The sequence below is a fragment of the Mesocricetus auratus genome, unplaced genomic scaffold (assembly GCF_017639785.1).
Source record: "Mesocricetus auratus isolate SY011 unplaced genomic scaffold, BCM_Maur_2.0 Super-Scaffold_100023, whole genome shotgun sequence".
Classification (NCBI taxonomy): domain Eukaryota; kingdom Metazoa; phylum Chordata; class Mammalia; order Rodentia; family Cricetidae; genus Mesocricetus; species Mesocricetus auratus.
The window spans coordinates 17,536,015-17,563,578 of NW_024429204.1; the positions used below are offsets into that span (position 1 = coordinate 17,536,015).

The following is a 27,564-nucleotide window of genomic DNA, read 5'->3' on the forward strand; positions in this document are numbered from 1 at the left end:
GAGGGGTGTAGTGGCATTTTGTTTCTCCAGTGGCTTGCAGTGGTAGCTAAACCCTAGGGGTGTGGCTTCATGGATGCTGATGCTGTTCCCTTATGAGGGACAGGAGAGGTTGCAAAGACCAATGACCAAGTCTTTTTATCCAAGAGCAAAGTGGGAGACAGGTGTATGTAAATCAATAAATACTACAAATGAAATAAACAGAATGAAAGAATTCACATGATCATCTCAGCATACGCATGAATGACCACAAACACAACTGAACATTAAGACCTCAGTAATAAAGGCGTAGAAAGGCTAGATATGGATAGAGAATACACCACAATCAGACAAGCTATAAACAACAAGTCTATGAACTACAGCTTTGTAAACGGTAAAAAAATAACAGTATTACCACTATAAAGAAAAACAAGGCAAGCATTATTCTCTACCTCTACACATTTTCAACAAAGAGCTGAAGTCCTAGACAGACCAATCAGACATAGGATATTAAAGCATACAAACTATAAAAGGACACAGAATACCTGTACTTACGATGGTAGGGTTTTACCATCTGTAAAAGCATTTAAAGCTATATAGAAAGGCTTACAGGTAATAAACACTGTAGCAAATTAGCAGTTTACAAACTTAACACCAAAATAAGTGACGAGAAACAGAATAAAAGAGTCATAAAAAGAATTCCACTCACAGATCCTAGAATATAGAATTCACCTGGATAGCCATCAGTAGATGAATGAATGAGCAAGAGTTGTATATATACGCAACAGAACATTACTCCATGTAAAGAGAAGTGAAAAAAATACAAATTTCAAGTAAATTCATAGAACTAGAAGTAGTTTTACGCACAGTGGCAGGCCAGGCTCTGAAACACAAATGAGTGTTGCTGTTCTCATGGGTAGCACCTAGATTCTTGTGTTAAAACTTAGATGACATGAGCAAGCCAAGAAATTAGATGTGGTCTATTATAGATGGACCCATTGAGAGGGAGATAGCAAAATATATATAAAATTAAATCAGCGAGGTAGAATATGGGGTATTGATAGTATCTATCATGGGGGGATTTGGAGGATAAAGGAGTGAAGAATGAATTCTTAATAAACATGAAGGACTATGAAAAACATTTATGGAAACCTATGATATTTCAAATTAACGAAATATATTGTGAGGAGAGGGAGAACACAGGTGACAATGAATAACACTGAGCTGCTGCTCTGAGCAAAGGTTTGAGTGGCAGTGATGGTAGAAGACTAAGTCAGAGCAGGGACTGAGGTGTGACTGAACATAACTGAGGCTGTATGAAGACTTGGAGAAGCTAATGGTTTGCAAACTAGTTTAGAAATGTAACAAAAACAGTTCATCCAGTGTACATGGAATGTGTTGACTTCCCTCAGAATATGTGAGATTTTTGGTGAAACTACAAGAACCAGGCACAGGATACCTCCTTATGAGAACCTGCTCTTTAGGCCTCCATGCCAAGCTGCAAATAATAAGCTATTGCTATACATTATGGTGATTTGTTAAAACTAAATGGTAAGACCCCTCATTGTAACACCACACAGTCTATTTGGAAGACATTTAGAACTCAGTCCCTAACTGACAAGGAAACTCTGTCTTATTAAAATAAAAGTAGTCCTCAAGGCTACTGGTGGTAAAATAAATCAAGGGTCTATCCAGTCCTGGACCTTCCATATGACAACATTGACCAGTCAGGCAAGCTGCCCACAATGGTTGCATGATGTTTATGTAAATTAACCAACCTTGCTATGAATGGAAGTGAGACCTGGCACAAGGGATGGATTTAATGTCTGATACTGTAAACCTTATCAGAAGCTTATGTCTGTACAAGTCATAGGCTGTACAAGGAGAATCACCTAGTGATATTATTGTTTCTGCTTATACACGTAGGTTTGTTCTGCTCTCAGCTGTGGTCAGAGGATACTTTTTGCAGAGGTTAGTGGTAAATGCAGAGACTCATAGTTAGTTACCACAATGACAGTAAGCTACGATGAGTGCTAATCTGTGGATGAATCATTTGTATTAACCTCCCACTACTGAAACCTCATGAAACAAAGAGGAAGAATGGTCAGAAAAATATAAGAGTGTGAATCTGGAGTGCCTGGGGATTGTCTGGGGACTGCCACAGTGCTTCCCATCCCAACAACAGGAGCCAGGTGCCCCAGATCCCAGGTCTTCTCTTCCACCAAAGAGACCAGGGGAGCAGCAGGTCCAGGTAAACAAGGCCCCACACCCAGGCCTGCCTTTCAGTGCCTGGGGACTGCCTACTGACTGCCACAGAGCCTTCCATCCCAGCGAGAGCCAAGTACCCCAGGTCCCAGGTCTTCTCCTCCACCAACGGGACCAAGGGCCAGGTCAGAGACTAAGCACCCCAGATTCCTGGGCTTCTTCTCCACCCACAGGATCATGACTAGGACGAGGAATAGAAGAACTACCAGAGTATTGTACTTGCTTGCACCCACTGAAAGGGTACTCTGGTTCCCTAACCACCAGACCAGTAACAGGCTCTTTCTGCACCCACTAGAAGAAGAGATGGGAAAGAGACAAAACAAAAACACACTCAGCAACAGAAAAACAACTATGACACTGCCAGATTCTAGAGACTCCACACCAGCAAGACTCCAACATTCCAATGCAAATGAGGCAGAAGAGAATGACCTTAAAACCACCTTCATGAAAATAATAGAGGCCCTAAAAGAGGATATAGGAAAATCCCTCAAAGAAATGAAAGAAAAATCAATCCAAAAAATGCAAGAAATGGAAGAAAAAACAAAACAAAAAATACAAGAAATGGAAGAAAAAGCAAACCAAAAAATGCAAGAAATGGAAGAAAAAACAAAACAAAAAATTCATAAAATGTAACAAATGGATGAAAAGATAAAGCAAAAATTTCAAGAAACAATACAAACAGTGCAAGGGTTGAAAACTGATATAGATAAGCTGGGCGTTGGTGGCGCATGCCTTTAATCCCAGCACTCGGGAGGCCGAGGCAGGAGGATCTCTGTGAGTTCGAGGCCCGCCTGGTCTACAAGAGCAAGTTCCAGGGCAGCCTCCAAAACAATACAGAGAAACCCTGTCTTGAAAAACCAAAAAAAAAAAAAAAAAAAAAAGAAAACTGATATAGTGACAATAAAAAAAAACCACAATCTGAAGGAAGGCTGGAAATAGAAAAGTTGGGCAAATGGTTAGGTACTACAGATACAAGCATAACCAACAGAATACAAGTGATGGAAGAGAGAATCTCAGGTGTTGAAGATACACTAGGAGAAATTGATTCATCAACCAAAGCAAATCTTAAGTCCAACAAATCCCTAACACAAACATCCAGGAAATACGGGACACCATGAAAAGACCAAACCTAAGAATAATAGGTATATAAAAGAAGGTGAAGAAAACCACCTCAAAGGGGCAGGAAACATATTCAACAAAATCATAGAAGAAAACTTTCCCAACCTAAAGAAAGACATGCCAATGAAGGTACGAGAAGCTTACAGAACACCAAATAGAGTGGACCACAAAAAAAGTCCCCTCGCCACATAGTAATCAAGACCCCAAATATACAGAATAAAAAAAGAATATTAAGAGCAGCTAAGGAAAAAGGCCAAGTAACATATAAAGGCAACCCTATCAGAATTACACCTGACTTCTCCATGGAAACTCTGAAAGCCAGAAGGTCCTGAAGAGATATTCTACCAACACTAAGAGACCATGGATGCCAGCCCAGACTACTATACCCAGCAAAGATCTCAATCACAATAGATGGAGAAAACAAGATATTCCATGACAAAACTGGATTTAAGCAATACATATTCACTAACCCAGCCCTACAGAAAGTTCTGGAAGGAAAACTCCAACCCAAGGAGGTTAACTACAACCAGAAAAACATAGGCATTAGATAATCCCAATTTACCAAAGCCAAAAGAAAAAAAGGGTGGAATTACACACATAATTCCAACAACAACAACCATTCTAAATCAAAGAAGAATGAGCAATCAATGGTCATTAATATTCCTCAATATTAATGGCCTTAACTCACCCATAAAAAAGACACAGGCTAACAGAATGGATCCAAAGACAGAACCCATCTTTCTGCTGCATGCAAGAAACACACCTCACCCTCAAAGACAGACATTACCTCAGAGTTAAAGGTTGGGAAAAGATTTTCCAATCAAATGGACCCAAGAAACAAGCAGGGGTAGCAATCCTAATATCTAACAAATTAGACTTTAAAATAAAATCAATCAAAAGAGATGAAGGAGGTCATTACATACTAATCACAGGAGAAATCCACCAAGATGAAGTTTCAATTCTGAACATCTATGCCCCAAATACAAAGGCATCCAAATTCGTAAAAGAAACACTACTAAAACATAAATCACATATAAAGCCCTACACACTTATAGTGGGAGACTTCAATACCCACTCTCACCACTAGACAGGAATACCAGACAGAAACTCAACAAAGAAGCAAAGGGTCTAATAAAAGTTATCACCCAATTAGGATTAACAGACATCTATAGAACATTCCATTCACATAAAAAAGAATATATCTTCTTCTCACCACCACATGGAAACTTCTCAAAAATCAACCACACACTTGGCAACATATCAAACTTCAGAAGGTACAAAAAAATTGGAATAACTCCATGCATCTTATCAGACCACCATGCATTAAAATTAGAATTCAAAAACAACACAAATTGCAGAAACCCTACAAACTCATGGAAATTGAATAATGCACAACTGCACCATTCCTGGGTCAAAGAAGAAATAAAAAAAGAAATTAAAGACTTCCTAGAATTCAATGAGAATGAAGACACAAAATATCCAAACCTATGGGACACTTGGAAAGCCGTGCTAAGGAGGAAGTTCATAGCACTAAGTGCCCGCATGAAGAAACTAGAGTATAGTTATACTGGAGAATTAACAGCACTGCTGAAAGCTCTAAAACACAAAGAAGCAAACTCCCCTAGGAGGAGTAGATGCCAGGAAATAATCAAATTGAGGGCTGAAATCAATAAAGTAGATACTAGGAAAACAATACAAAGAATCAATGCTGCAAAGAGTTGGTTTTTTGAGAAAATCAACAAGATAGACAAACCTTTGTCCAAACTTACCAAAGAGCAGAGAGTGAACATGCAAATTATCAAAATCAGAAATGAAAAGGGGCACATAACAATGGACTCTGAGGAAATTCAGAGAATCATCAGGTCATATTTTGAAAACCTGTACTCCACAAAATTCAAAAATTTAAAGGAAATGGACGACTTCCTGGATAGCTATCACTAGCCAAAATTAAATCAAGAACAAATAAGCAACTTAAATAGAGCAATAACCCCTATGGAAATAGAAACAGTCATCAAAAGTCTCCCAACCAAAAAAACCCTAGGTCCAGATGGCCTCAGTGCAGAATTCTACCAGAAATTCAAAGAGCAGTTTATACCAATTCTTCTCAAGTATTGCATGCAATAGAAGCAGAAGGATCTTTGCCAAACTCTTTCTACAAGGCTTTCAATAACCTTGATCCCCAAGCCACACAAAGACACAACTAACAAAGAGAACTTCAGACCAATATCTCTCATTAACATTGATGCAAAAACACTCAATAAAATACTGGCAAATTGATTCCAAGAACACATCAAAACAATCATTCACCATGATCAAGTAAGTTTCATCCCAGGGATGCAGGGATGCTTCAATATACGAAAATCCATCAATGTAATCCACCATATAAACAAGCTGAAAAACAAAAATCACATGATCATCTCAGTAGATGCAGAAAAGCCTTTGACAAAATCCAACACCCCTTCATGATAAAGGTTTTGGAGTGATCTGGCATAATAGGAATATACCTAAACAGAAAAAAAGCTACATACAGCAAACCAACAGCCAGCATCAAACAAAATAGACAGAATCTCAACACAATTCCGCTAAAATCAAGAACAAGACAAGGCTGTCCACTCTCTCCATACCTTTTCAATATTGTACTTGAAGTTCTAGCTATACTCATACGACAACAAAAGGAGATCAAGGGGATACAAATTGGAAATTTGCAGATGATATGATAGTTTACATAAATGACCCAAAGAACTCTTGAAGGGAACTCTTACAGCTGATTAACACCTTCAGCAAAGTGGCAGGATACAAGATCAGCTCAAGAAAATCAGTAGCCCTACTATATTCAGATGATAAAAGGGCTGCGAAAGAAATCAGAGAAACATCACCCTTTACAATTGCCACAATCAACATAAAATACCTTTGGGTAATGCTAACCAAACAAGTGAAAGACCTGTATTGCAAGAACTTTGAGTCTTTAAAAAAAGAAATTAAAGAAGCCCTCAGAAAATGGAAAGATCTCCCATGCTCTTGGATAGGTAGGATCAATGTAGTAAAAATGGCAATCCTACCAAAAGTAATCTACAGATTCAATGCAGTCCCCATTAAAATACCAGTACAATTCTTCACAGACCTTGAAAGAACAATAATCAATTTTGTATGGAAAAACAAAGGACCCAGGATAGCCAAAACAACCTTACTCAACAAAGCAACATCTAGAGGCATCACCATCCCTGACCTCAAGCTCTATTATAGAGCTGTAGTCCTGAAAACAGTATGGTTTTGGCACAAAAATAGTCAGGTAGACCAATGGAATCAAATTGAACACCCTAATATTAACCCATACATGTATGAACATCTGATCTTTGACAAAGAAGCTAAAATTATACAATGGAAAAAAGAAAGCATCTTCAACAAATGGTGCTGGCATAACTGGATACTGGCATGTAGAAGATTGCAGATAGATTCATATCTAGCATCATGCACAGAAGAATGCAGATGGATCCATGTTTATCGCCAAGCACAAAACTTAAGTCCAAATGGATCAAAGACCTCAACATAAATCCAGCCACACTGAACTTCTTAGAAGAGAAAGTGGGTGGTACCCTTGAATGAATTGGTACAGGAGACTGCTTCCTGAACATAACACCAGTAGCACAGACAGTGAGATCAACAATTAATAAATGGGACCTCTTGAAACTGAGAAGCTTCTGTAAGGCAAAGGACACAGTCAGCAAGACAAAAAGGCAGCCCACAGAATGGGAAAAGATATTCACTAACCCCACATCTGGCAGAGGGCTGATCTCCAAAATTTACAAAGAATTCAAGAAGCAAATCTTCAAGACACCAAAGGATCCAATTAAAAAGTGGGATACAAAACTAAATAGAGAATTCTCAGTAGAGGAGTCTAAAATGGCTGAGAGACACTTAAGAAAGTGCTCAACATCCTTACCCATTTTGGATGTGCAAATCAAAACAATTCTGAGATACCATATAACTCCTGTCAGAATTGCTAAAATCAAAAAACTCCAATGACAGTTTATGCTGGAGAGGATGTAAAGAAAGGGGAACACTCCTTCACTGCTGGTGGTAGTGCTGACTGGTACAGCCACCTTGGAAATCAGTATGGAGATTCCTCAGGACAATGGGAATCAGTCTGCCAAAAGACCCAAAAATTCTACTCAGGCATATACTCAAAAGATGCACATTCATACAACAATGACGTCCACTATATTCATAGCAGCATTATATGTAATAGCCAGAACTTGGAAGCAACCTAGATGACCCTCAACCAAAGAGTGGATAGAGAAAATGTGGTACATTTACACAATGGAATACTATTCAGCAGAAAAAAACAATGGAATCCTGAAATTTGCAGGCAAATTGATGGCATTAGATGAAACCATCCTGAGTGAGGTAACCCAGTCACAAAAAGAGAAACATGGCATGTACTCTCTCATGTATGGATTTTAGACATAGATCTGGGGTATGCCAGCCTACAATCCCATGACCAGAGAGTATGGAAAACAGAACCTTCATTCAATGTCTGATGGAAGCAGAGGCAGACTCCCACAGCTAAACACTGAGCTGAACTCAAGGAATCCAGTGACAGAGATAGAGGACTGAGGAGCAAAGGGGTTAGGACTGGGCTGGTTTAACCCCCAGAAACAGCTGACCTGACAAGCGTTAGCTCTTGAATCCCAGATTGATGGCTGGGAATCCAGCATGGGACTGATCAAGACCCCGTGAATGTGGGTGTCAGTGAGGAGGCCTGAGAAATCTATTGGGCCTTGGGTAGTAGATCAGTGTTTATCCCGGGTATACAAATGGACTTTGGGTGCCCATCCAACAATGAGAGATGCACTCTCACCCTGAACTCTTGGGGGAGGGTCTAGGCCCTGCCCTGGATGAAATGACAGACTATGGACACCCCATGGAGGGCCTCACCTTTCCTGGGGAAATGAGGAGATATTGGGGGGGGGTTATGGAAGGGCATAGGAGGACGGCAGGGAAAGGAGAAGGACCTGGAATTGATATGTGAAGCAACCTTGTTTCTAATTTAAATTTAAAAATTATTATAAAAAAAGAGAGTGAATCTGGAGAGAAGTACATTGCAATGCTCTTATGGGATAGGACACAACCAATACACACATCAACTCAAAGCAATTGTGTGTCTTACACTAGACTTGCACAAGATGGAGACAGTCAAGATGCCAGCAGGGATGAGCAAGCATCCCCCATGTCCCCAGCACTAGCTGAGGAGCAATTAACAACTGATGGTTTGAGAGAGGAGACTAGTTTATCTGTGGGTTTGAGACTGCTGGCAGGTTGCTCCTGTCCTAGTAAGTGTCTTTACACACATTCACAGATGGTTGGGCCTAACGGGATCCAGTGGGCTACTAATAATTTTTTATGAAACATTAAACCAAGAGGAAGAATTTTGATGAGTACTAGAGTGATTTACAGGGAGGCAGTGTTCAATGTACATCAAAGAAAGAAATAACATTGGTGATTTTTTAAAAAGTATATATATATATATATATATTGTGTACTAATTCTAAAAGTTATATTAAATGTGACATTATTTAACCCGTGGAACATTATTGTGGAAACTGCATGAAGTGTGTAATGTAAATTTCAGTATTTACTTACAAATGTCTGCTTATTCTTTCTACCATTGTTCTGTCCCTGCTGTTCTGAGGTATGCCTTTGGTCTTCCATGGCAGACTCTGTCAGGAAGTACCCATATTTCAGTAAGAAATGTACAGTGAGCATTTAGGTTAAAAAAGAAAAATCTATCCATTGATGTAGTGAATACAAATTAGGGAGGAGAAAATATTTATTTTTGTTATCCTGTGGTATAATTTCAATTAAGTATAAACTATAGTGGAAATATTTAACATTTCCTCCCTGCTTTATAAAGGACCTCTCTGTGAACACAGATGTTTGGGTGTGGATTTTGCATCACCAGGAGTCTGGGAGGGAGTTCCTGCTTTGTGGGAGTCCCTATCACTACATATTCTGACTGATCTCAATATTTCTAAAGCTAGTGCTAATTAAATATGGACATCTGAGACATGTGAGAGGAAGGAGTCCTTGAGTGACTGACTAAATCCTACCTGGTGCTCAGATTTTTTACAGTTTGTTTATTAGTAACTTTATTTTTTTCTCTTGCTTTTTAAAATTTAACTTAGAAACAAGTTTGTTTCACGTGTCATTCCCAGTTCCCTCTCCCTCCCCTCCTCCCCATCTCTCCCTACCAGGCCCCCCAGCCCCCCATCCAATATACACTCTGATACCCGGGGAGAGAGAGGCCCTCCTTGGTGGATCTCCAGAGTCTGTCATGTCATCCAGGGCAGGGCCTAGGCCCTCTTTCAAGAGTTCAGGCTGAGAGCATTCCTCATTGTGGGATGGGCATCCAAAGTCTATTTGTATGCCTGGGATAAATACTTCCCAAGGCCCCATAGATTACCGAGGCCTCCTCATGACACCCACATTCAGGGTTTCTGGGTCAGTCCCATGATTCCCCACAGTTGTTAATACCTTTCTACGTGCCATTTTGCTTACAATATATTTAGTTGGCACACATACATTTTATATAGCAAGTATATTTTAAAATATACTGCTTACCTCTCTCAAGATGACTAGTTACATTGTTTTCTGTGTCATTGTCCATATTGGATGATTGGTGGGATTCTGTGGAAGCTTCCTGCAGTCCATTTGGGTCAGACACACTCTGTCAAATAAGTATCATTGACATGTTTTCAAAAGGTCTTATTTGATTTCCAAGAACATACCTGGATTCCTAATTTTATGGCAAATATACTTGAACATATATGAACTATATATGGAAAATGATAAAAGGTATTTTAATAGCAAAACTATTACATAGAGTCAAGTTAAATCTATAATTCCTTTCTCATGGTACTTCATTTGAGAGGAATGTAGAAGATAAACACATTCATAGTGTAGGACCTCATGTGAAATATTAACAAGAGTAGTTATTTTAGATTATGTATTGTTAGTACTAATTTACATTCCCAAATGTATTTGGAAGATGTGTATATAACAAATAAAGGCCTAATCAATTATCAGGAAAATTTCTTGAAATGCTGTGCTACTTTGAATGCGATTAGACCCCATAAACTCACAGGAAGTGTCACTATAAGTCTGTGTTGCCTTATTAGAGTAGGTATAACCTTGTTGGAGGAAGTGTGCCAGTTTGTGGTATGGCTTTGTGTTCTCCTATGGTCAAGTTATGCCCAGGTTCTTTTACTGCTTGCTGGTCAAAATGTACAAATGTCAGCTCCTTATCCAGAGCCATGTCTGTCTCCATGCTGTCATGTTCCAAGAAGAAGATAATGGATAAAACCTTTGAAACTCAAATCCACTCCCAATTAAATGGTTTTCTTTATAAGAGTATGAATGGTATGGTGTATATTTCCTGCAATAGAAACCATAACTAAGACAAACAGTATTGATTTCTGTTTTCCTCTTTGTCTCCGTCAATGTTCTTCTCCTGGGTACAATATTAAACAGGAGTGAGGATTGTGGGTAACCTGGTGTATTCATGACGTCAAAGGGATGACTTCACATTTTTCTCCATGTAGGATGATGTTGGCTGAGAGTTTATCACTAGAGTTCCTTTAGTGTATTGACGTATGTCCCTTCTTACCCTACTCTCTCTAGGACTATTATCAGAAAGACATACTGAATTTTGGCAAAGGCCTTATCTGCATCTATTGAGAAGACTAGGTGATTTTTATCTCTAATTTCATGCCTGTGCTTTGTTAAATCTATTGACTGTATATTTCAAAGCATCTCTGCATCTCTGAGACAAAACCAACTTGCTCATTGTGCATCATTTTTATATGAATCTCTTTTCACTTTGAAAGTTATTGTATTGAGCAATTTTGAATCTCTGTTCAAAGGCTATAGTGAATGCTCTTGCCTGTTCTCATGTGTACTTTCCAAGGCTCAGTATGCAAGCATGAAGTCAATATTCACTAAAGGAAATTTGTAAAGCTTCAAAATATTTTTGAAATGTCTTCACAATATCCTGAGACTCCAGGGAGCATAATAATTTTATGTTGTTTCTCTGAATAGATTGTATAACCAGGAAATGTATAGTGCTGTGCATCTATGTGATCTTTTCTCATTACTCACATCTTAAAAATGTGTCTGCTAAGTACAGTGGATAACTAAATTAAATAATTAATTTTCTTTGAAATGAGCAAATATAATATATATATTAGTTTTATATTTGTGACAGTGCCAGCATTCTATAAGTGAATATTTTCTTATAGGATATTAATTGAACTACATGATCAAATTCTTTCCTCAAGCAAAGACCTTGAAATCATCCTGTGACCTGGTGAAAAATGTGAACTTTCAACCTCATTGTGATTGATTGTAAATAGGGATCTACCAGTTTTTTGTTTGTTTGTTTCTTTCTTTCTTTCTTTGATTTTCTGTCCACCACCTTTCCCAATTTCTATTCAAAAAAGAGCAGGCTTCCTATGACATCAACATAACACAGAATAGCCAATTTCAGTAAGACTAAGGACCTCCCCTTGTTTTAAGGATGGTCAAGGCAACCAAGTCTGAGGAATAGATTCCCAAAATCTAGCAAACATGTTAGAGAAAAGCCTGCTATCACTTTTAGGATCGCCATAAAGAAAGAGCAACCCAACTATCACACATATGCAGAGGCCCTAATGCATTTCCATGTATTCTCCCTGGATGTCAGTTCAGTCTCTATGAGCTCCTATGAGGCCTGAGTATTTGATTTTATGGGTTTTCTTGAGATGCGCTTAACCAATCTGTCTCCTTCAGTATTTCCTCCTTCTCTTCAGCAGGATTCCCTAAGACTGGCCAAGTATTTCTCTAAGTGTCTTTTATCTGTTTCCCTCTATTGCTGGGTGAAACCTCACTGGTATGGGGCACCAATTGTGAGACATTTACTTACAAAACACCAAATAAACATATTTGCTCTGTCATGAGAGGTAAAGAATATTCCATTAATAAGAAGAGAATAAATGCTTTCCTCTTAACTTTAAATTCTAATGTGTTGGATGTATGAGGTGGCTTAAAACGTAGTATATAGGCCTATGACAATATTATTGAAGCAAACAAGACAAATGAGAAATTTAAATTTTACATACAAATTCCTGATTTTCTTCAAAGTTATCAAAAGTTTTCTCCTCTTCTTGTTTTGCAGCTGGCATTTCTTCCTTTAGTTCTCCTGAAACATCTTTATCTTTTTCATAAAAAACAATTATGCAAACACTTAGGCACAATAATGTTCAATAAAAACAGAAATAATTTAAATTTTGGATTTTAGTTTTTACATATTACTTCAATTAACCACACAGTACAGGTGTATATTTACCTGCTCAAAAAATCTTGTCATTGTATAAATATCAACACTTGTATAGGTGCTAGTTGTTGCCTGGTTTTGAGTCATACATGCTTTATATGATTAATCAGGACTTAAAGGCTTATATCCACATATGAAGATAATGTGGGAAGATGACACACCCATCCCGTAATTCTTCTTTGCCTTGCAAGAGTAACTTTGAATAACTTACTGATCTTTTCCTCATAATTATACTTAATTTACCTCACATGTTCTGAAACAGGACAACATAATTAAGAACTACATTGACTTTTGAACTGTTTTTACAACTCATTCCGTCACATGGAGTCATTCTGTAATGTACATCTCATTTTTCAAAGGAAAATGGGTGTGGGTGTCTCTGTAGCTACCCTAAGTCAAGATAATGCTTAAACTCTTCTTTGCCCCTTCATCTGGAACCCACTATGTGACAGCTGTGACCATTTTTCTTCTGGACATGGAGGAATTATATTTAGGGTCATCCTTAGTTGAGCAGATCTTATTTGTTTTTGTTTTTGTTTCCTTTAATTTCTTTGTGTGATCTTGATAGATTTTGTCTTTAGGTTTTGAAAGGAAGACATTCCAGACAAGGTTTCCTCACTGATATAAGGCCTGTTCTGATGCAGATAGGTTTTTCAGACAATAATGAACTGGGAATGAAAAGATGTAAAAACACACAGTATATGTATATAAGTAATGGTAATTTCAGAGACTACTCTGCCAGATGATAGTGTGCCTTAATTTATTGAAAAAGATCACAGGTATGATTTAAAATTGCTATTCCTATTCTTTGTCAATAAACTACTACAATGTACTACAGATGAAGACAGGCAATTCACTGTGAGTTAAAAACAACACAAAAATTGATTTTCTCTCATGAAGATGTGGTGTACTGCCGTTTTTCCAGACCAGAATAGAAACTCTGAGCAAAACTAATGGCTGCCTTTTCCTTTCAAGTAGTTTTACTGTAGGTGTGCATTCTGAGACACAGGTATTCAGAAATCACTTTCAGACTTTGGGGAAGTGCCATTAGTCTCATGATTGGTATCTGTAAATTTCTAAAACAAGCAGATTTCAGCCTTGAAAGGTTAATTTGATTGAAGCTGAGTACAAAGGTGCTTACATTTACAAATAATCCATATTGTGCTGGCAAATATTTTTGAGCATTTACGCCACTTGTGAGAGAGCATTGCTGATGTAAAACTCTATTGTCATGATGATAAAGTTATAATTGGCACCAGGCGGTGGTGGCGCACGCCTTTAATCCCAGCACTTGGGAGGCAGAGGCAGGCGGATCTCTGTGAGTTTGAGGCTGGGCTGGACCAATAGCCTCCAGAACAATACAGAGAAACCTTGTCTCCGAAAACCCAAAAAAAAAAGTTATAATTGGCATCTGAAAGACTGTGTGCATTTGAAATGTATTAAAATGCATTGATCAGAAAACAGTGACTTAGGACATTTACCTGCTTGAGATTGCTGTGGTTGACACTCAAGTTTGTGGATTGAATGAGAATAATCCCTCAGCTGTATGGATATTGAAATGCAATAGTTAATCAATGTGTGTGCTTTAATCAACACATAATTATTCAATGTAACTACTGAAAGGCATTTACCTCTGGGTGTGGACATTTTATGGCCCAAACTGAAAGAGAAAGAACAAATAGCCAATCTCAGGCACAATGACAACTCCAAAATTACCACTATGAATGCTTTACATGGCATTGAGTTCTTATTACATTCTCCCAAAATGAACAACCATGATATTACTAGATGGGTCACATAGGAAGAAAAAAACACAGCTTCTGTAGATGGTGCTGATCAGCCTTGATGGCTGCATGAAGAAGAATGTATATAGGCCTGTATTTTTCACCCTGAAAAAGTTTAATTCCAAATGGATCAAGGACCACAAAATGAGACCATAGACCCAGGATATGACAGAAGAGACAGTGTGGAATAGGCTGGAACTCATTGGTACAGGAAAACATTTTCTGAAGAGGACAACTGTTAGACAGGTACTAAGATGAACATTTATGAAACGGGACCACATGAAGCTGAAAGTTTCTTTATGGGAAAATATGCATATAAGTTATGGGATTTACAATGACAGCTCAACTATATAATAGTTTGTGCAGTGTCACTGATATATCCTATAGATATGATTATAAATACCATTCCTGTTCTTTGTAAACAAATTGCAATGTACTACAGATGAAGATAAGCAATGTAAATTGTGTTCTACAACAAGACAAAAACTGATTTTCATTTCTGAGGACGTGGTATATTGTTGTGTGTCCAGGCCAGAAAAGAATCTCTGAGTTCAGTATGTTTCGACTTTGACCTTTCTGGCACCTTTGAACATAAGTGTGTTTTCAGAGAACTGGATATCAAGAAATGATGTTCAGACATTGGAGAAGTCTCATGATTGACTTCCATAAGACAGTAATAAGCAGGATGATTGCATACTGGAAAGACTAAGGCATCCAAACATGAGTATTAAACTCTAAAGCTGACATTAAATTAATAAATATTTCATTTTACATTGTCATTTTGAAGGTTTTCAACCGGGTATGCCAGTAGTACATTGGTATTGCTTATTACAAAGCACTGTAATTTCAATCAAGATATAATTGGTATTAAGAAGTTTGTGTGTACTGGAAATATGTTAATGAATGTGTGACTTGAGGAATTTACCTTCTTGAGATTGCTGTGGTTCAGACTCCAGTTTGCAGATTGGATGAGAATTATCCCTCAGCTGAATAGAATTTGAAATGAGATATTTAGTCAATATATGGACCTCAGTCAACATGTAATTATTCAATGGAAATATTAAAATGTATTTACCTCTGGGTGTTGACATTTTATGGCCCAAACTGAAAGAGAAAGAATATATCATCAATCTAATGAATATGACAAGTCCTCAACTACGACTATGAAGGATTTGCATAGCCATTAGGTCTCATTACTTTCTCTCCAAATTAAACAGCTATTATTTTCCTGGGTAGGACAGCAGCTGACAGAAATATACTGAAACATACTGAAAGCAATATACCAAGTCACTGTAATCCACATCAAAATTCCAAAATGACTTGTATGAAAAGTTGGAAACACAACCACAACAGCATTGAAAAGACTTTAGCTTCATATCGAAAAAAATCCTCAATACTAAAAGAAGTATCATAAATCATTGTCCCAGATTGCATGTTTTTTTTACAGAGATAGCATAATAAGGACAACATGGTTCATCATCAATGTAGACATGTTGATCAATTAAATCAAATTGAAGATCTGATGTAAGTCCACACAAGTCCAATGGACAGGTAATTTTTGACAAGGAATCCAGAAACATATACTGGGAAACATTTCTCCCACACATGGTGGTGCCTCCATTTGAAGGCTAGGAGAAGAATGCACATAGGTCTGTATTTATTTACCTGAGCAAAACTTAAGTGGATCAAGTTATCAAACTAAGACAAGAGACCTTGCATATGACAGAATAGAACATGTGGAATAGGCTTGTGCTCACTGGTACAGGGAAAGGCTTTCTGAAGAAGGCATCTGTAGCACAGCCCTAAGACCCACATTTAATACATGGGACCACATGAAACAAAAAAATTCTTTATGGCAAAGGACACCATCAGTTGGGAAAAGTGTCAGATTACAGAAAGGGAAAATGATGCTAGCAATTAAACATCTAACATACAGTTAGTATCTGAAATATGTAAATAAGAAAAATTGAAATCCCAGAAAGCAAATAACCAAATATAATTGGTACAGATGAATTCAAAGAGAATTTTTAAAATATGAGACACACATGGGTGAGAATCTGTTAAAGTAGTGACCAACAACCTTACTCCTCAGAGGAATTCAAACAAAACTACTTGGAGATTTCGTTTTACCCCTGTGTGAAGGTCTAAGATCCATTAAGCAAGTGACTCTTCATGCTTGCAAGGATGTGGTGAAAATGGAAAACTTATTCTTCACAGGTGAACATGCAAAACTGTACATCCATTATGGAAATCAATTTGGGAGTTTCTCTGGAAGCTGGAAGTCCACCTATACATCTATCCAGCATACACCCAAAAGATTCTATCTGCTGATACATGAATACCTGCTCATAAATGTTCATTATTGATCTAGTTAAGACAGTCAGATTCAGCCAGGCAGTGGTGACGCACGCCTTTAATCCCAGCCCTCGGGAGGCAGAGGCAGGCGGATCTCTGTGAGTTCGAGGCCAGGCTGGACAGACAGCCTCCAAAACAATACAGAGAAACCCTGTCTCGTAAAACCAAAAAAAAAAAAAAAAAAGACAGTCAGATTCAGGAAGGAGCCTAGATGTCCTTTAACTGATGAACATATAATGTAAATGTGGTACATTTCCATGATTTTGCCTTTATCACAAAAGGAAACTATGAAGTTTACATATAAATGTATGAAACTAAAGAAAACACCATGGTGAGCGAGGAGACCCAGATCCACAATGAAATATTCCATATACTCCCTTCTGTGTGGTGTTAGCATTTAAGCCTTCAACAAGTATGCCAAACTACATAAAACCACAGAGACTGTGCATCAGGAAGGGACTACTAGATAGGCTCACTCCACCAAAGGGAAGTAGAATATATACCAATAGACAGACACGTTGAGGATTAAATGGGAAGGGCAATTTACTAAAGTCCACTTGAAAACTCACATGGAAACATACTACTGTAGAAGCTTCCTAAATATTAATGTATATAAAATAAATCCAAATGGATTCTCCAACTAAGAGATTCCACTGAACAAAACCTTCAGTTTTGCATAGTTGAGTCAATGTTCACAGAGGACAAATGAATTACCCTAAATATCCCAAGTAGAAGAGAACTCATAGATCATTCTGTGACTATGTCAATTTTACACATTGCTTACATTTTATAAACATATGGGTCTTATTACCTCTATCACTGCTGTAAGTATAAATGTGCTGAGTGATTTCTTTGCCTAGTATAACACACCAGCATTTTGTGTTACATAAAATCGCTTCATGACAACACTTACCTTGATTCATCTCATTTATTTCTGCATCATTTCCTATGCTGGAAGTATGGTCAGGTGTTCTGGAAGATTCCTGCAGTGGATTATGGGAAAAGATACTCTGTCAATTGATACAAATAATGTATATCATAAAGGTCTTCTTGTCTATCTCTGAACATACTGTGATATCTGGCTTTATGAAAATTGTTCATGAGAATACAAGCAGTATCTATCAAGGCCCATGATATTTGAATGGGGAACCTGACAGACACAGTCAGATTTAAGTCTGTCTTTCATTTCTCATGGCAGCCATTTAGAGATGAGAAATACTGTAGTGGGAATTCTAATTGGTCTTAATAATAAAAGCATAGAGTCAGATAGAGGGGATAGTGTTGAAAGATCAGAGAAGCAGAGCAGCCAGCTACTAGTTCTTACTTCTACCAAATCCTCTGCCTGACGAGGGCAAGTTACTGTGTCTACAAATCCTCAGACTAAATGCTGTCTCTTATGAAACGTAAGACTGAATCCTCTGAGATCGTGTCTCTCCCTGCCTCATATTCTACTGTCTGTCCAGCCATATCACTCCTGTCTCTTTATCCCTAGTTCTGGGATTAAATGTTTATGATCCCAATTGCTGGGATCAAGGATGTGAGCTCTATCCCTCTTTTAGAGTGAGTCAATCTTATGTAGCACAGGCTGGCCTTGAACTCATAGATATCCCTCTGCCTCTGTCTCCCAAGTGCTGAGATTACAGGTGTGTGTCATCACTACCTGGCCTCTGTGGATAACTAGTGACTTAGCTCTGTATTCTCATCTTCAGGCATGCTTTGTTACATCAAAAAAATCTCCACAAAATATAGTACAGAGCATCTGTATCCACAGACAGAGTAATACCTGATGTGCATATATCAATACAGCTAATGATTTTATATTGCAATACAAAAAAACTAATTTGTACTTTTTAGTAAATATGGAGGATGTTAATGACATAAATGTTCATAATTCGTTGGTAGAGTCATTCATCTAGTCCAATATTAAAATGAATCCTGGAAGTATTATACAATGACACTATCTGTTGGTTTGTTTCCATAGGAATTATGTATCAATGAATTGTATTTGTATTGTATCATATTTGTTATGAAAGGAACATGGCTGAAGGTGCTCAACTTCAATAAAAATGAACTAAAAGAACTGACATATATTTTAATTCTTCACAGGAGGTAAATACTGGATTAAAATTATAAAGAAGGCAAGATTGTTATTCCTAATTAAATAATAACATTAGAATAATAATAGTTTTGATATGCAAATAAATCTCAGGGAACAGAAATCTTCCCAACATTATACCTTTTCTTTTACATTTTTACTAGAATAACCAAATCTTACTGTCTGAACATTCAAGAATTTTCCAAGTTATGATGTTGTCCACAACTCCATATGTTTAGTAATGTCATGCTATTTGACAGTCACTGAGTGGATACACACTTGTCTTTTAAAGAAGTCAACCTTCAGACTTTGATCTCTGAATATCAAATGCCATTGTCACTCCTATCCTGTATTAATGAAAATATTCCCCAAATACCCCCAACTACCACATGTTTTCTTTACAACAAAAGACATATATTAGACTGAAAATATTTGCTTTTTACTTGTTTTGTTTTTTACTATAGCATAGGTTCCATTCTGGAATACTCAATGCTTAATTTCTCAAGATACAATAGATATTCACTATAGAAATTGGTGTAAGTTTAAACACTACAAATGACTTCAGACTGTCCTGACAATTCATGGAGTAAATGAAATGGTGTTGTGTCTCTGAACAGACTGTGGAAAAGGAAAACCTATAGTATCATGAATCTGTGTGAATTCCCTACATTGACACATTCCCAATACATATATCCATTAGGGACTTTGGAAAAGAATGGGGAAATAATTGATTTTCTTCATTGAATTGAGAAATTATTTAAGCTGCTTCTTCATAATTAAGACTTCTTCCTGGAATTAAAAAGTTCTTTTTATTGGCAGTTTAGGTGATTACATGACCAAATTTTCTGCTCAAATGAGGACTTTGAAATAATCTGGTGACCATGAGGAAAAAATTGAAACTTGGATGAGTGAGTATTATCATCGCATCCCATATTTAGTGTCTGCAGGATGAGTATCAGCTTTATGAAATGAATCCATTTCTGAACTCCTCAATTCTATATCCTCTTTTTCAAATGGAGAGCCAGGAGTCTCTGCATCCATGTAAAGAACTTCATAGAGACCGAAGATCCTAATCATGTAATTATTTGCTGAACACCAAAATAAAATGTTTAGCTGTGTGACTGGAGTCTAAGAATATGTGTGACTTATAGTAGGTGAAAGTCTTTCATTTTAACATTCAGTTATCATCTACTGGTGGCATATAGTAGTCTGAAATGTACTTTTCTTTGTCCTATGGGAAGGTCATTAAACCAAACAGTTAATATTAAGTAAGAAATGTAAATTGAAACATTTACATACCAAGTTTTGATATCCTTCATTCTTGTCAGAAGCATCTTCATCTTCCAGTTTTAAATCTGGTATGGTTTCTAACTCTAGTTCTTCTGACAAATCTAAACATTTTATTTTAAAAATAAACACAGCTATTAGAAACACAATGTTCTAGGACAGTAGGTTGAAATTCACTCATAATTGGAATTTAGAAAAAATTACTCTTATAAGGGTTTCAATTAAATATACTTTGAAGATGAACATTTATATCCTTGGATAAATGATCTAGTTCTAGAAATACCACTATATCATTTGTATAGACACTACATGTTGCAAATTTCAAGATATTTGACCACTTCAAACAGAAATGAATACACCTCTCAAAAATGAACAAAACATCTATCTTTTCAGATGTCATAGGTTGTAGAACATGATTCAGGTGCTCACACAGAAACACACACATACATACACACACACACATACATTCATTCACAAACATATAAATGAAGGACACTGAACAAGGATTGGGAAATACTTGGTGTTTTCTTTTTCATTGAAAATGACCCAAATAATTTTACTTAAAACTCTATTGCTGAAGACACATATGTCTGACACATGATTTGGAGGCACTGAGATAGAACTGACATGGAAACCTGCTCTCAAAGAATGAGAACACATTGTGCAATGTGCAAAGGGAGATATGTATCAATAATCCCACCACCAGCACACGGTACACACGAAGATACTGATGAACCTAGTAAAATTTCGCTCATGGTGTGAGAGTGGCCATTGGGTTTTGGAGGAACCAATAGCCGTCTCATTAGTTTTAAGGGTCACTCGGTGAGCAATTCCTTCCTGGTACTGGAATCCTAATCAACTAACCATAGTTGGAGAAATTGTAGAACCTAGCCTTCATCTATGACCATTATTTTCTTAAAAGAGTAAAGTAGTTCTTGTGTTCTAAATATGATTCTTATAATCATGGGTACATCCACAGAAAAAAATGTATGTCTTATTTTTCCTCAAAAAAGTAGATTTATGCAGCACATAGAGGTATAACCAATATCTACAATTAGAAATGCATAGAGGGACCATAATGTGCCCATGGCCCACTTATATAGCTCTAAAGCTAAGTACCACAGAAAGTAGTAAGTGTGGGCAGACAGATTGTAAACTCAGTGTACTGGGGCTCTTGAAGCTACACAGCATTTTCTAAACATGACTTGGCTGTTGCCACCATGATATTTGAAAAGTATGATTTCTTAAAAAAAAACACCTGAATGAGGACAACCGCAGGTGACATACTACTATGGATGAAGGATATCTCATACTGCCCAACTCCTAGATGGAGATCTGTAGGCAATCAGTGGCTTCTAAAGACAAATCAGTTGATTTTCCAGAGATGACCTCTATAATAGGCTGTATGATTTCTGGTGTCAGTCTTAAACATGTGGGCATATAAGCAACTCTAACAAACATACACACACATGCACACACATACACACACACACACACACACACACACACACACACATACACGCGCAGGCAAGCACACATTTACCAATACTATAGAAGTCATAAACAGACTGGCTAAGGAGGACTCTGGCACAGGAAGTGTTGGAGGAATAGTTGGAAGGGTAAAAATGCAATAAATAAAGACAGTAGATAAGCATGATTTTATCAAAAACTTAATGAAATAAAATCAAAGGCAACTCTTTTACTGACATATTTATTTCAACCTTTGCATGAAAGTTGGTCTGGCCTAGCATTGCATTTTTATTTATGTTTGAATTGAGATGAATTAAGTAGGTTATTTTATTCGGCTAAGGTATCTGTTGCCATGTGTTAAGCAAACCTCTGTCCAATGATCTCACAAGTTATGCCTCTGCATTACCTTCCTGTGCTTCTATATCTTCATATTCTGTGGAAGCTGTTGGTAAGTCATCTGCACTATTTTCCAGAGTATTCTCAGGAATATCTTGCTAAAATTCATAACAATAATGAAACAAAATAGTGAGAACATAGCTGAATTCCCTATTTTGAATTCAATTAAATGTAAATGAACAGAATATTTAAAATCAGAATATTGTCATATGTAAACTTTTTGCATGCTCTTTTGAACAATCTATCTGTTCCACTCATATCATCACATTTAAAAAAAACCAAGCCTGGAAGCAGAAATAGAAAAAATGGTTGTTGTCAGACGTCAAGACGGCACTAAACACATACAATGAAAGTTTCATTACTCATTAAACCAGAATCACATTTAAAAAACATATTTAAGTAATAATTCCAAGTGTCTATGCTACAACAAAGATCTTGATTTGAAAAATAATTCTTGGACAAATCAATTTAGTATGAGAATAAGACATATGAATTGGTCATGAAATACAGACTATGGAATGTGGAGAAAAACTTAAATATCTTAGAATCAGTATTGTTTAAGAAAAGAAGGATGCAAAAGCAAAAACAGTTTTGCCGGAATTTTAGAGATAGAGAAAATATATTCAGAAAACAAAGGAAGAATACTTTTGACAAAATTTTAGAGATAAAGTAAATAGTTGTACAAAATTAAGAACCAATCAATTAATCTTTGCTTCTATAAAGAATATAATTATTCAATAAAATCATAAACTCTTCCACATCAAAGACAAAGGGCATCATAAGTGCATAACAAGCATCAATTTCAAAGGAAGCATCAGAACATTTATTTGATGACTGTAAGGTTCCAGGTCCTTTTTGTTATCTGCAATAATAGAGCAGATGTCCTTCTACAATTATATTCTGACCATTTTTTAAGCATCAGCGTGAGCTTGGAAAGACAATTTAAAATTCACATAGATTCCCTTTTCTCTAAATACCATAACAATAGGTTTGATCACTCCATATTAATGTCATATGAACTGTTGGATTTAATTCAAAAGATACTGTCATGAAACATTATTGTCATTATGCCAGTGGAGGGTTTGTAACTCTTCAAAGACTCATTCTGGTCTCAATCTTCATAAAATGCATGAAGAAAGGAATAAAACCATAATTGTATCTAGAATTTCAATAATTTATGTATAGTTTATCATAGTAAGACTAGAAGGGCTGGGTGTGTGGTTAAGTGGTTGAGAATTTGCCTTACACTTATTAACCTCAGAGCTGACTTAATAGAAAAAAATCAAAAGAAGGAAAACTACACAATTATAATCACAAGGAATCTAGGATGACCAGAAGAAGGAAACCTAACTTCCTGGATCTCAGAGTAATTGTGGACCATTAAATGAGCAGTGAATCCTTTATGTAGACTTTCTTTAATACTTGAAATGTAAAAATCCATGCAAAGAATTTGACATTACTTTTAAAGATTTTGAGTGCAAATATAAGATGAAATTGAAATTTTACATTAATCATAAATTATCAAGGGCTCCTTCTAGAACCGGCTATAATTGGTGAAAAACATGTATAACTCAAATGCATAAAGAAATATTTCCTCTGCTTTTGATATTTTACTTTTTAAAAATTTTTATTGTAAATAATTTTTCATATATTTTCTGTTGTTAACTTAATAAATTTAATTTAATCTTTTTAATTTAAATTAGAAACAATCTAAGTTTACATATCAATCCCAGTTCACTATCCCTCCCATCCTCCCATACCAACAAGGAACTCAACTCTCCTCTCCTCCCTTTTTCATACACTGTCAATCCACTCCCCAAGGAGAGTGAGTTCTTCCATGGGGAACCATCAAAGTCTGTCGCATTATTTGGGGCAGAGCCTAGGCACTCCCCTTTTTATTTAGGCTTAGAGAGTATCTTTCCATGATGGAATAGGCTACCAAAGTCCATTCATGCATTAGGAATAAATACTGGTTCCACTGCAAGAGGCCCCATAAACTGCCCTGGCCTCCTAACTGTCATCCAAGCTCAGTGTCCCTGGTTCGGTCCTATGCTGGTTTCCCAGCTCCCTGGCTGGGGTCCATGAGCTCCCATTTCCTCTGGTCAGCCGGTTCTGTGGGTTTCCCTAGAACGGTCTTGACCACATTGTTCATCACTCTTCCCTCTCTACAACTGAGTTCAAGGAGTTGGGCTCAGTGCTTAGCTGTGGACCTCTGCTTCTGCTTCCAACAGGTACTGGATGAAGGTTCTAGGATGGCATTTAAAGTAGTCATCTGTCTCATTATAGGGGAAGGCCATTTAAGGTAGCTCCTCCCCTATTGCCCAGACTCTTAGTTGGGAGTAATCCTTGTAGAATTTTGAATATATCCCTAGTGCCTGATTTCTCTTTAAAGCTATAATGGCTCCCTCTATTAAGGTATCTCTTTTCTTTCTCTCCTCTATTCATCCCTCAACTCAATGTTCCTGATCCTTCATGTTCTCCTCCCTCTTCCTCTTCTCTCCTCCTGTTCCTCCTTCCTACCTTGCCCCACACTACTCACCTGCGCTCCCAATTTATTCTGGAGCTCTTGTCTATTTTCCCCTCTTCGGGGGATTATATATGTCTCTCTTAGTGTCTCCCTTGTTTATTAGCTTCTCTGGATGTGTGGATGGTAGGTTAGCAATCTTTTGCTCTATGTCTAATGTCCATTTATGAATGAGTACATACCACTTTTGTATTTCTGTGGCTGGGGTTACCTCATTCAGAATGGTTCCATCTATTTGCCTGCAAATTTCAAGATTTCATTGTGTTTTCCCCCACTGAATAGTACTCCATTGTGTCTATGTACCACCTTTTCTTTATCCATTCTTCAGCTGAGGGGCATCCAGGTTGCTTCCAGGTTCTGGCTATTACAAATAATGCTGATAGGAACATAGTTGAACAAAATGTTCTGTTTGTATGAATTTGCACCCTTTGGGTAAATGCTGAAGATTGGAACTGCTGGATCTTGAAGTAGACTGATTCCAATTTTCCTGAGAAACTACCGTAACAATTTACAAAGCAGCTGCAGAAGGTTGCACTCCCACCAGCAAAGGAGGAGTGTTCCCCTTTATCCACATCATCTCCAGCATAAACTGTCAGTGTTTTTAAGTTTAGTCATTCTGACAGCTATGAGATGTTATCTCAGAGTTGTTTTGATTTGCATTTCCCTGGAGGCTAAGGATGTTAAGCAATTTCTTGAGTGTCTTCCAGCCATTTTAGATTCCTCTATTGAGAATTCTCTAGTTCTGTACTGCACACTTTAATTTGATTATTTGGTGTTTTGGTGACTAGCTTCCTGAATTCTTTGTGTATTTGGAAATCAGCTCTGTCAGATGTGGGGTTGCTGAAGATCTTATCCCATTCTGTGGACTGCCGTTTTGTCTTGCTGACTGTGTCCTTTACCTTACAGAAGCTTCTCAGTGTCAGGAGGACGGATTTATTAATTGTCGAACTCAGTGTCTCTGCTATTGTGTTATGTTCAGGAAGTAGTCTAGTGTACCAATTTGTTCAAAGGTAACCACTCCCACTTTCTTTTCTAGGAGTTTTAGTGTGGCTGGATTTATGTTGAGGTCTTTGATCCATTTGGACTTAAGTTTGTACATGGTAATAGATATGGATCTATCTGCAGTGTTCTACATGTCAGGATCCAGTTATGCCAGCAACGTTAGTTGAAAATGCTTATTTTTTCCATTTTATAAGTTTACATGTACACTATATTTGTATCATACATTCCCAACCCAAAGCCTCCTAGATTCTTCCCTATATCCTATCCACCCAAGTTTTTAAACATTCTCTTGTAAATCTACCCCAAAACTGAAGATACACACTCACAACCAATAGGACAACAGCCCCCCCAAACCACCACAAAATTGTTTACTTTGTGTTGACCAACTACTCCTGTTCATAGTGTCTACCCTGGAGGGTCGTTGTTATACCCAGAGTTCTCCAAATGGAAAAGTGATTTTTCTGTTGCCCACTGCTATCATATACAAAGAGTGTCCTGGTTATGAGTAGTAGTCTGTGTCCTCTACCACCTCTCAGTGCTGGGGCCTTGTCTGATTAGAAACTCTGCAGATCATCTGTGTACTGACACAGTCTCTGAGCTCATATGAGCATTGGTCTTGGTCCTGTTGTTCCTGGGAGACACTGTTTCCTTGACCTTATCCAAAACGACTGGATCTTCTACTCATTGTACTTCCCTTTCTGCATAAAACTGGAGCCTTGAAGGGGCAGGTTGGCAGAAGACACCAAATTCATGACTAGGTGCTCCAAAGTCTCTCACTCTCTGTACATGGACCAGTTGTTGGCCTCTGTGCTCATTTCCTACTACTGCAAGAGAAAAGTTCTCTGATAAGGAATGGGAAAAGCACTGATCTATAGTTCTAGTGACATGTCTTTGGGCCTCAGTCACTTCCTATATTCCTTTAGCACAACAGTGTTAGATTTGCCCATAGTTTATACATTCTTGGTCTCTTTAACAGTATCAGGTTTGTATTCCATCTCCTGCAGTCCTTAGATCCAATCAAAAGGTGATTCCTTACACCCATAAAATCTGTGTTACTATGGGGCCAGCATATCTTGCAGGCAGGTCACTGTTGTAGGTCACAGGGTAGGTTGAAGTGTACTTTTCAGCTCATGAACATTAGATGGCATATGTGAGGTCTCTAGTTTGGTCACAATACGACTCTTCTATGTTTGATGAATTAATAAGTGGTTTCAAAAGCAATAGGGCCTTCCTCTTAGGTTGTGGAGTGTGGCCAATGGCCTTGTTCATAGCTTGTGGTGTTTGAAGAATCTATGTGACTACAGCATCTTCAATAAGTTGTTCATATCAAACTGGATGGCTGCACTTAGAAATTATTATGACCCTGCATACACTTCAACTCCAAATATTTCAAGGACTTCGATGTAAGACCATACTTATTCAGATGGAAGACAATACCAAAAAAGGCTTGAACTCATTGTTACAGGCAACGACTTTTTAAACCAGAAACCAGTAACAGAGGCAACAGAACCAAAACCTAGCAAATACAACCTCATGAAGCCACAATATTTCTGTACAGCAAAGGACAGCATCATGTAAACAAAGAGGCAGAATGGAGAATGGATAGACCATTGACAATTGTACATCTTGTATGGGACTACCCTCTAACCCACAAAGAGCTAATAAACTGAATACCAAAATATCAACACATTTAAAAAACAGAATACATAACTAAGCAGAGAGTTCTCAAACGATGGAACACAAACGAACGCCTGACAAACACCTAAAGCAATGGTCAACAAACTCAGTTAAAAAGGAGATGTAAATCAAAGCCACTTTGAGATTTCATATTCCATAGGAAACAGTGGCCAAGATCAATAAAACAAACGACAGCTCAGCAGGGGCAGATACAAGAAAAGGGAAACGCTTGTTCCTTACTGGAAGA

At 37.4% G+C, this 27,564-nt stretch overlaps 1 protein-coding gene across 1 annotated transcript in view; it reads right to left on the reverse strand.

The window, feature by feature from the left end:
- Positions 1-12,497: 12,497 nt before the first annotated feature.
- LOC110343279 (putative ankyrin repeat domain-containing protein 19) overlaps positions 12,498-27,564 on the reverse strand; it is a 37,016-nt gene continuing 21,949 nt past the window's right edge. The window contains exons 9-12 of the mRNA XM_040730319.1: positions 22,125-22,212; positions 20,261-20,352; positions 17,780-17,849; positions 12,498-12,607 (exon numbers count right to left, since the gene is read on the reverse strand). Coding sequence (XP_040586253.1) covers positions 12,498-12,607; positions 17,780-17,849; positions 20,261-20,352; positions 22,125-22,212 — 360 coding nt within the window. The remainder of the gene's footprint in view (positions 12,608-17,779; positions 17,850-20,260; positions 20,353-22,124; positions 22,213-27,564) is intronic.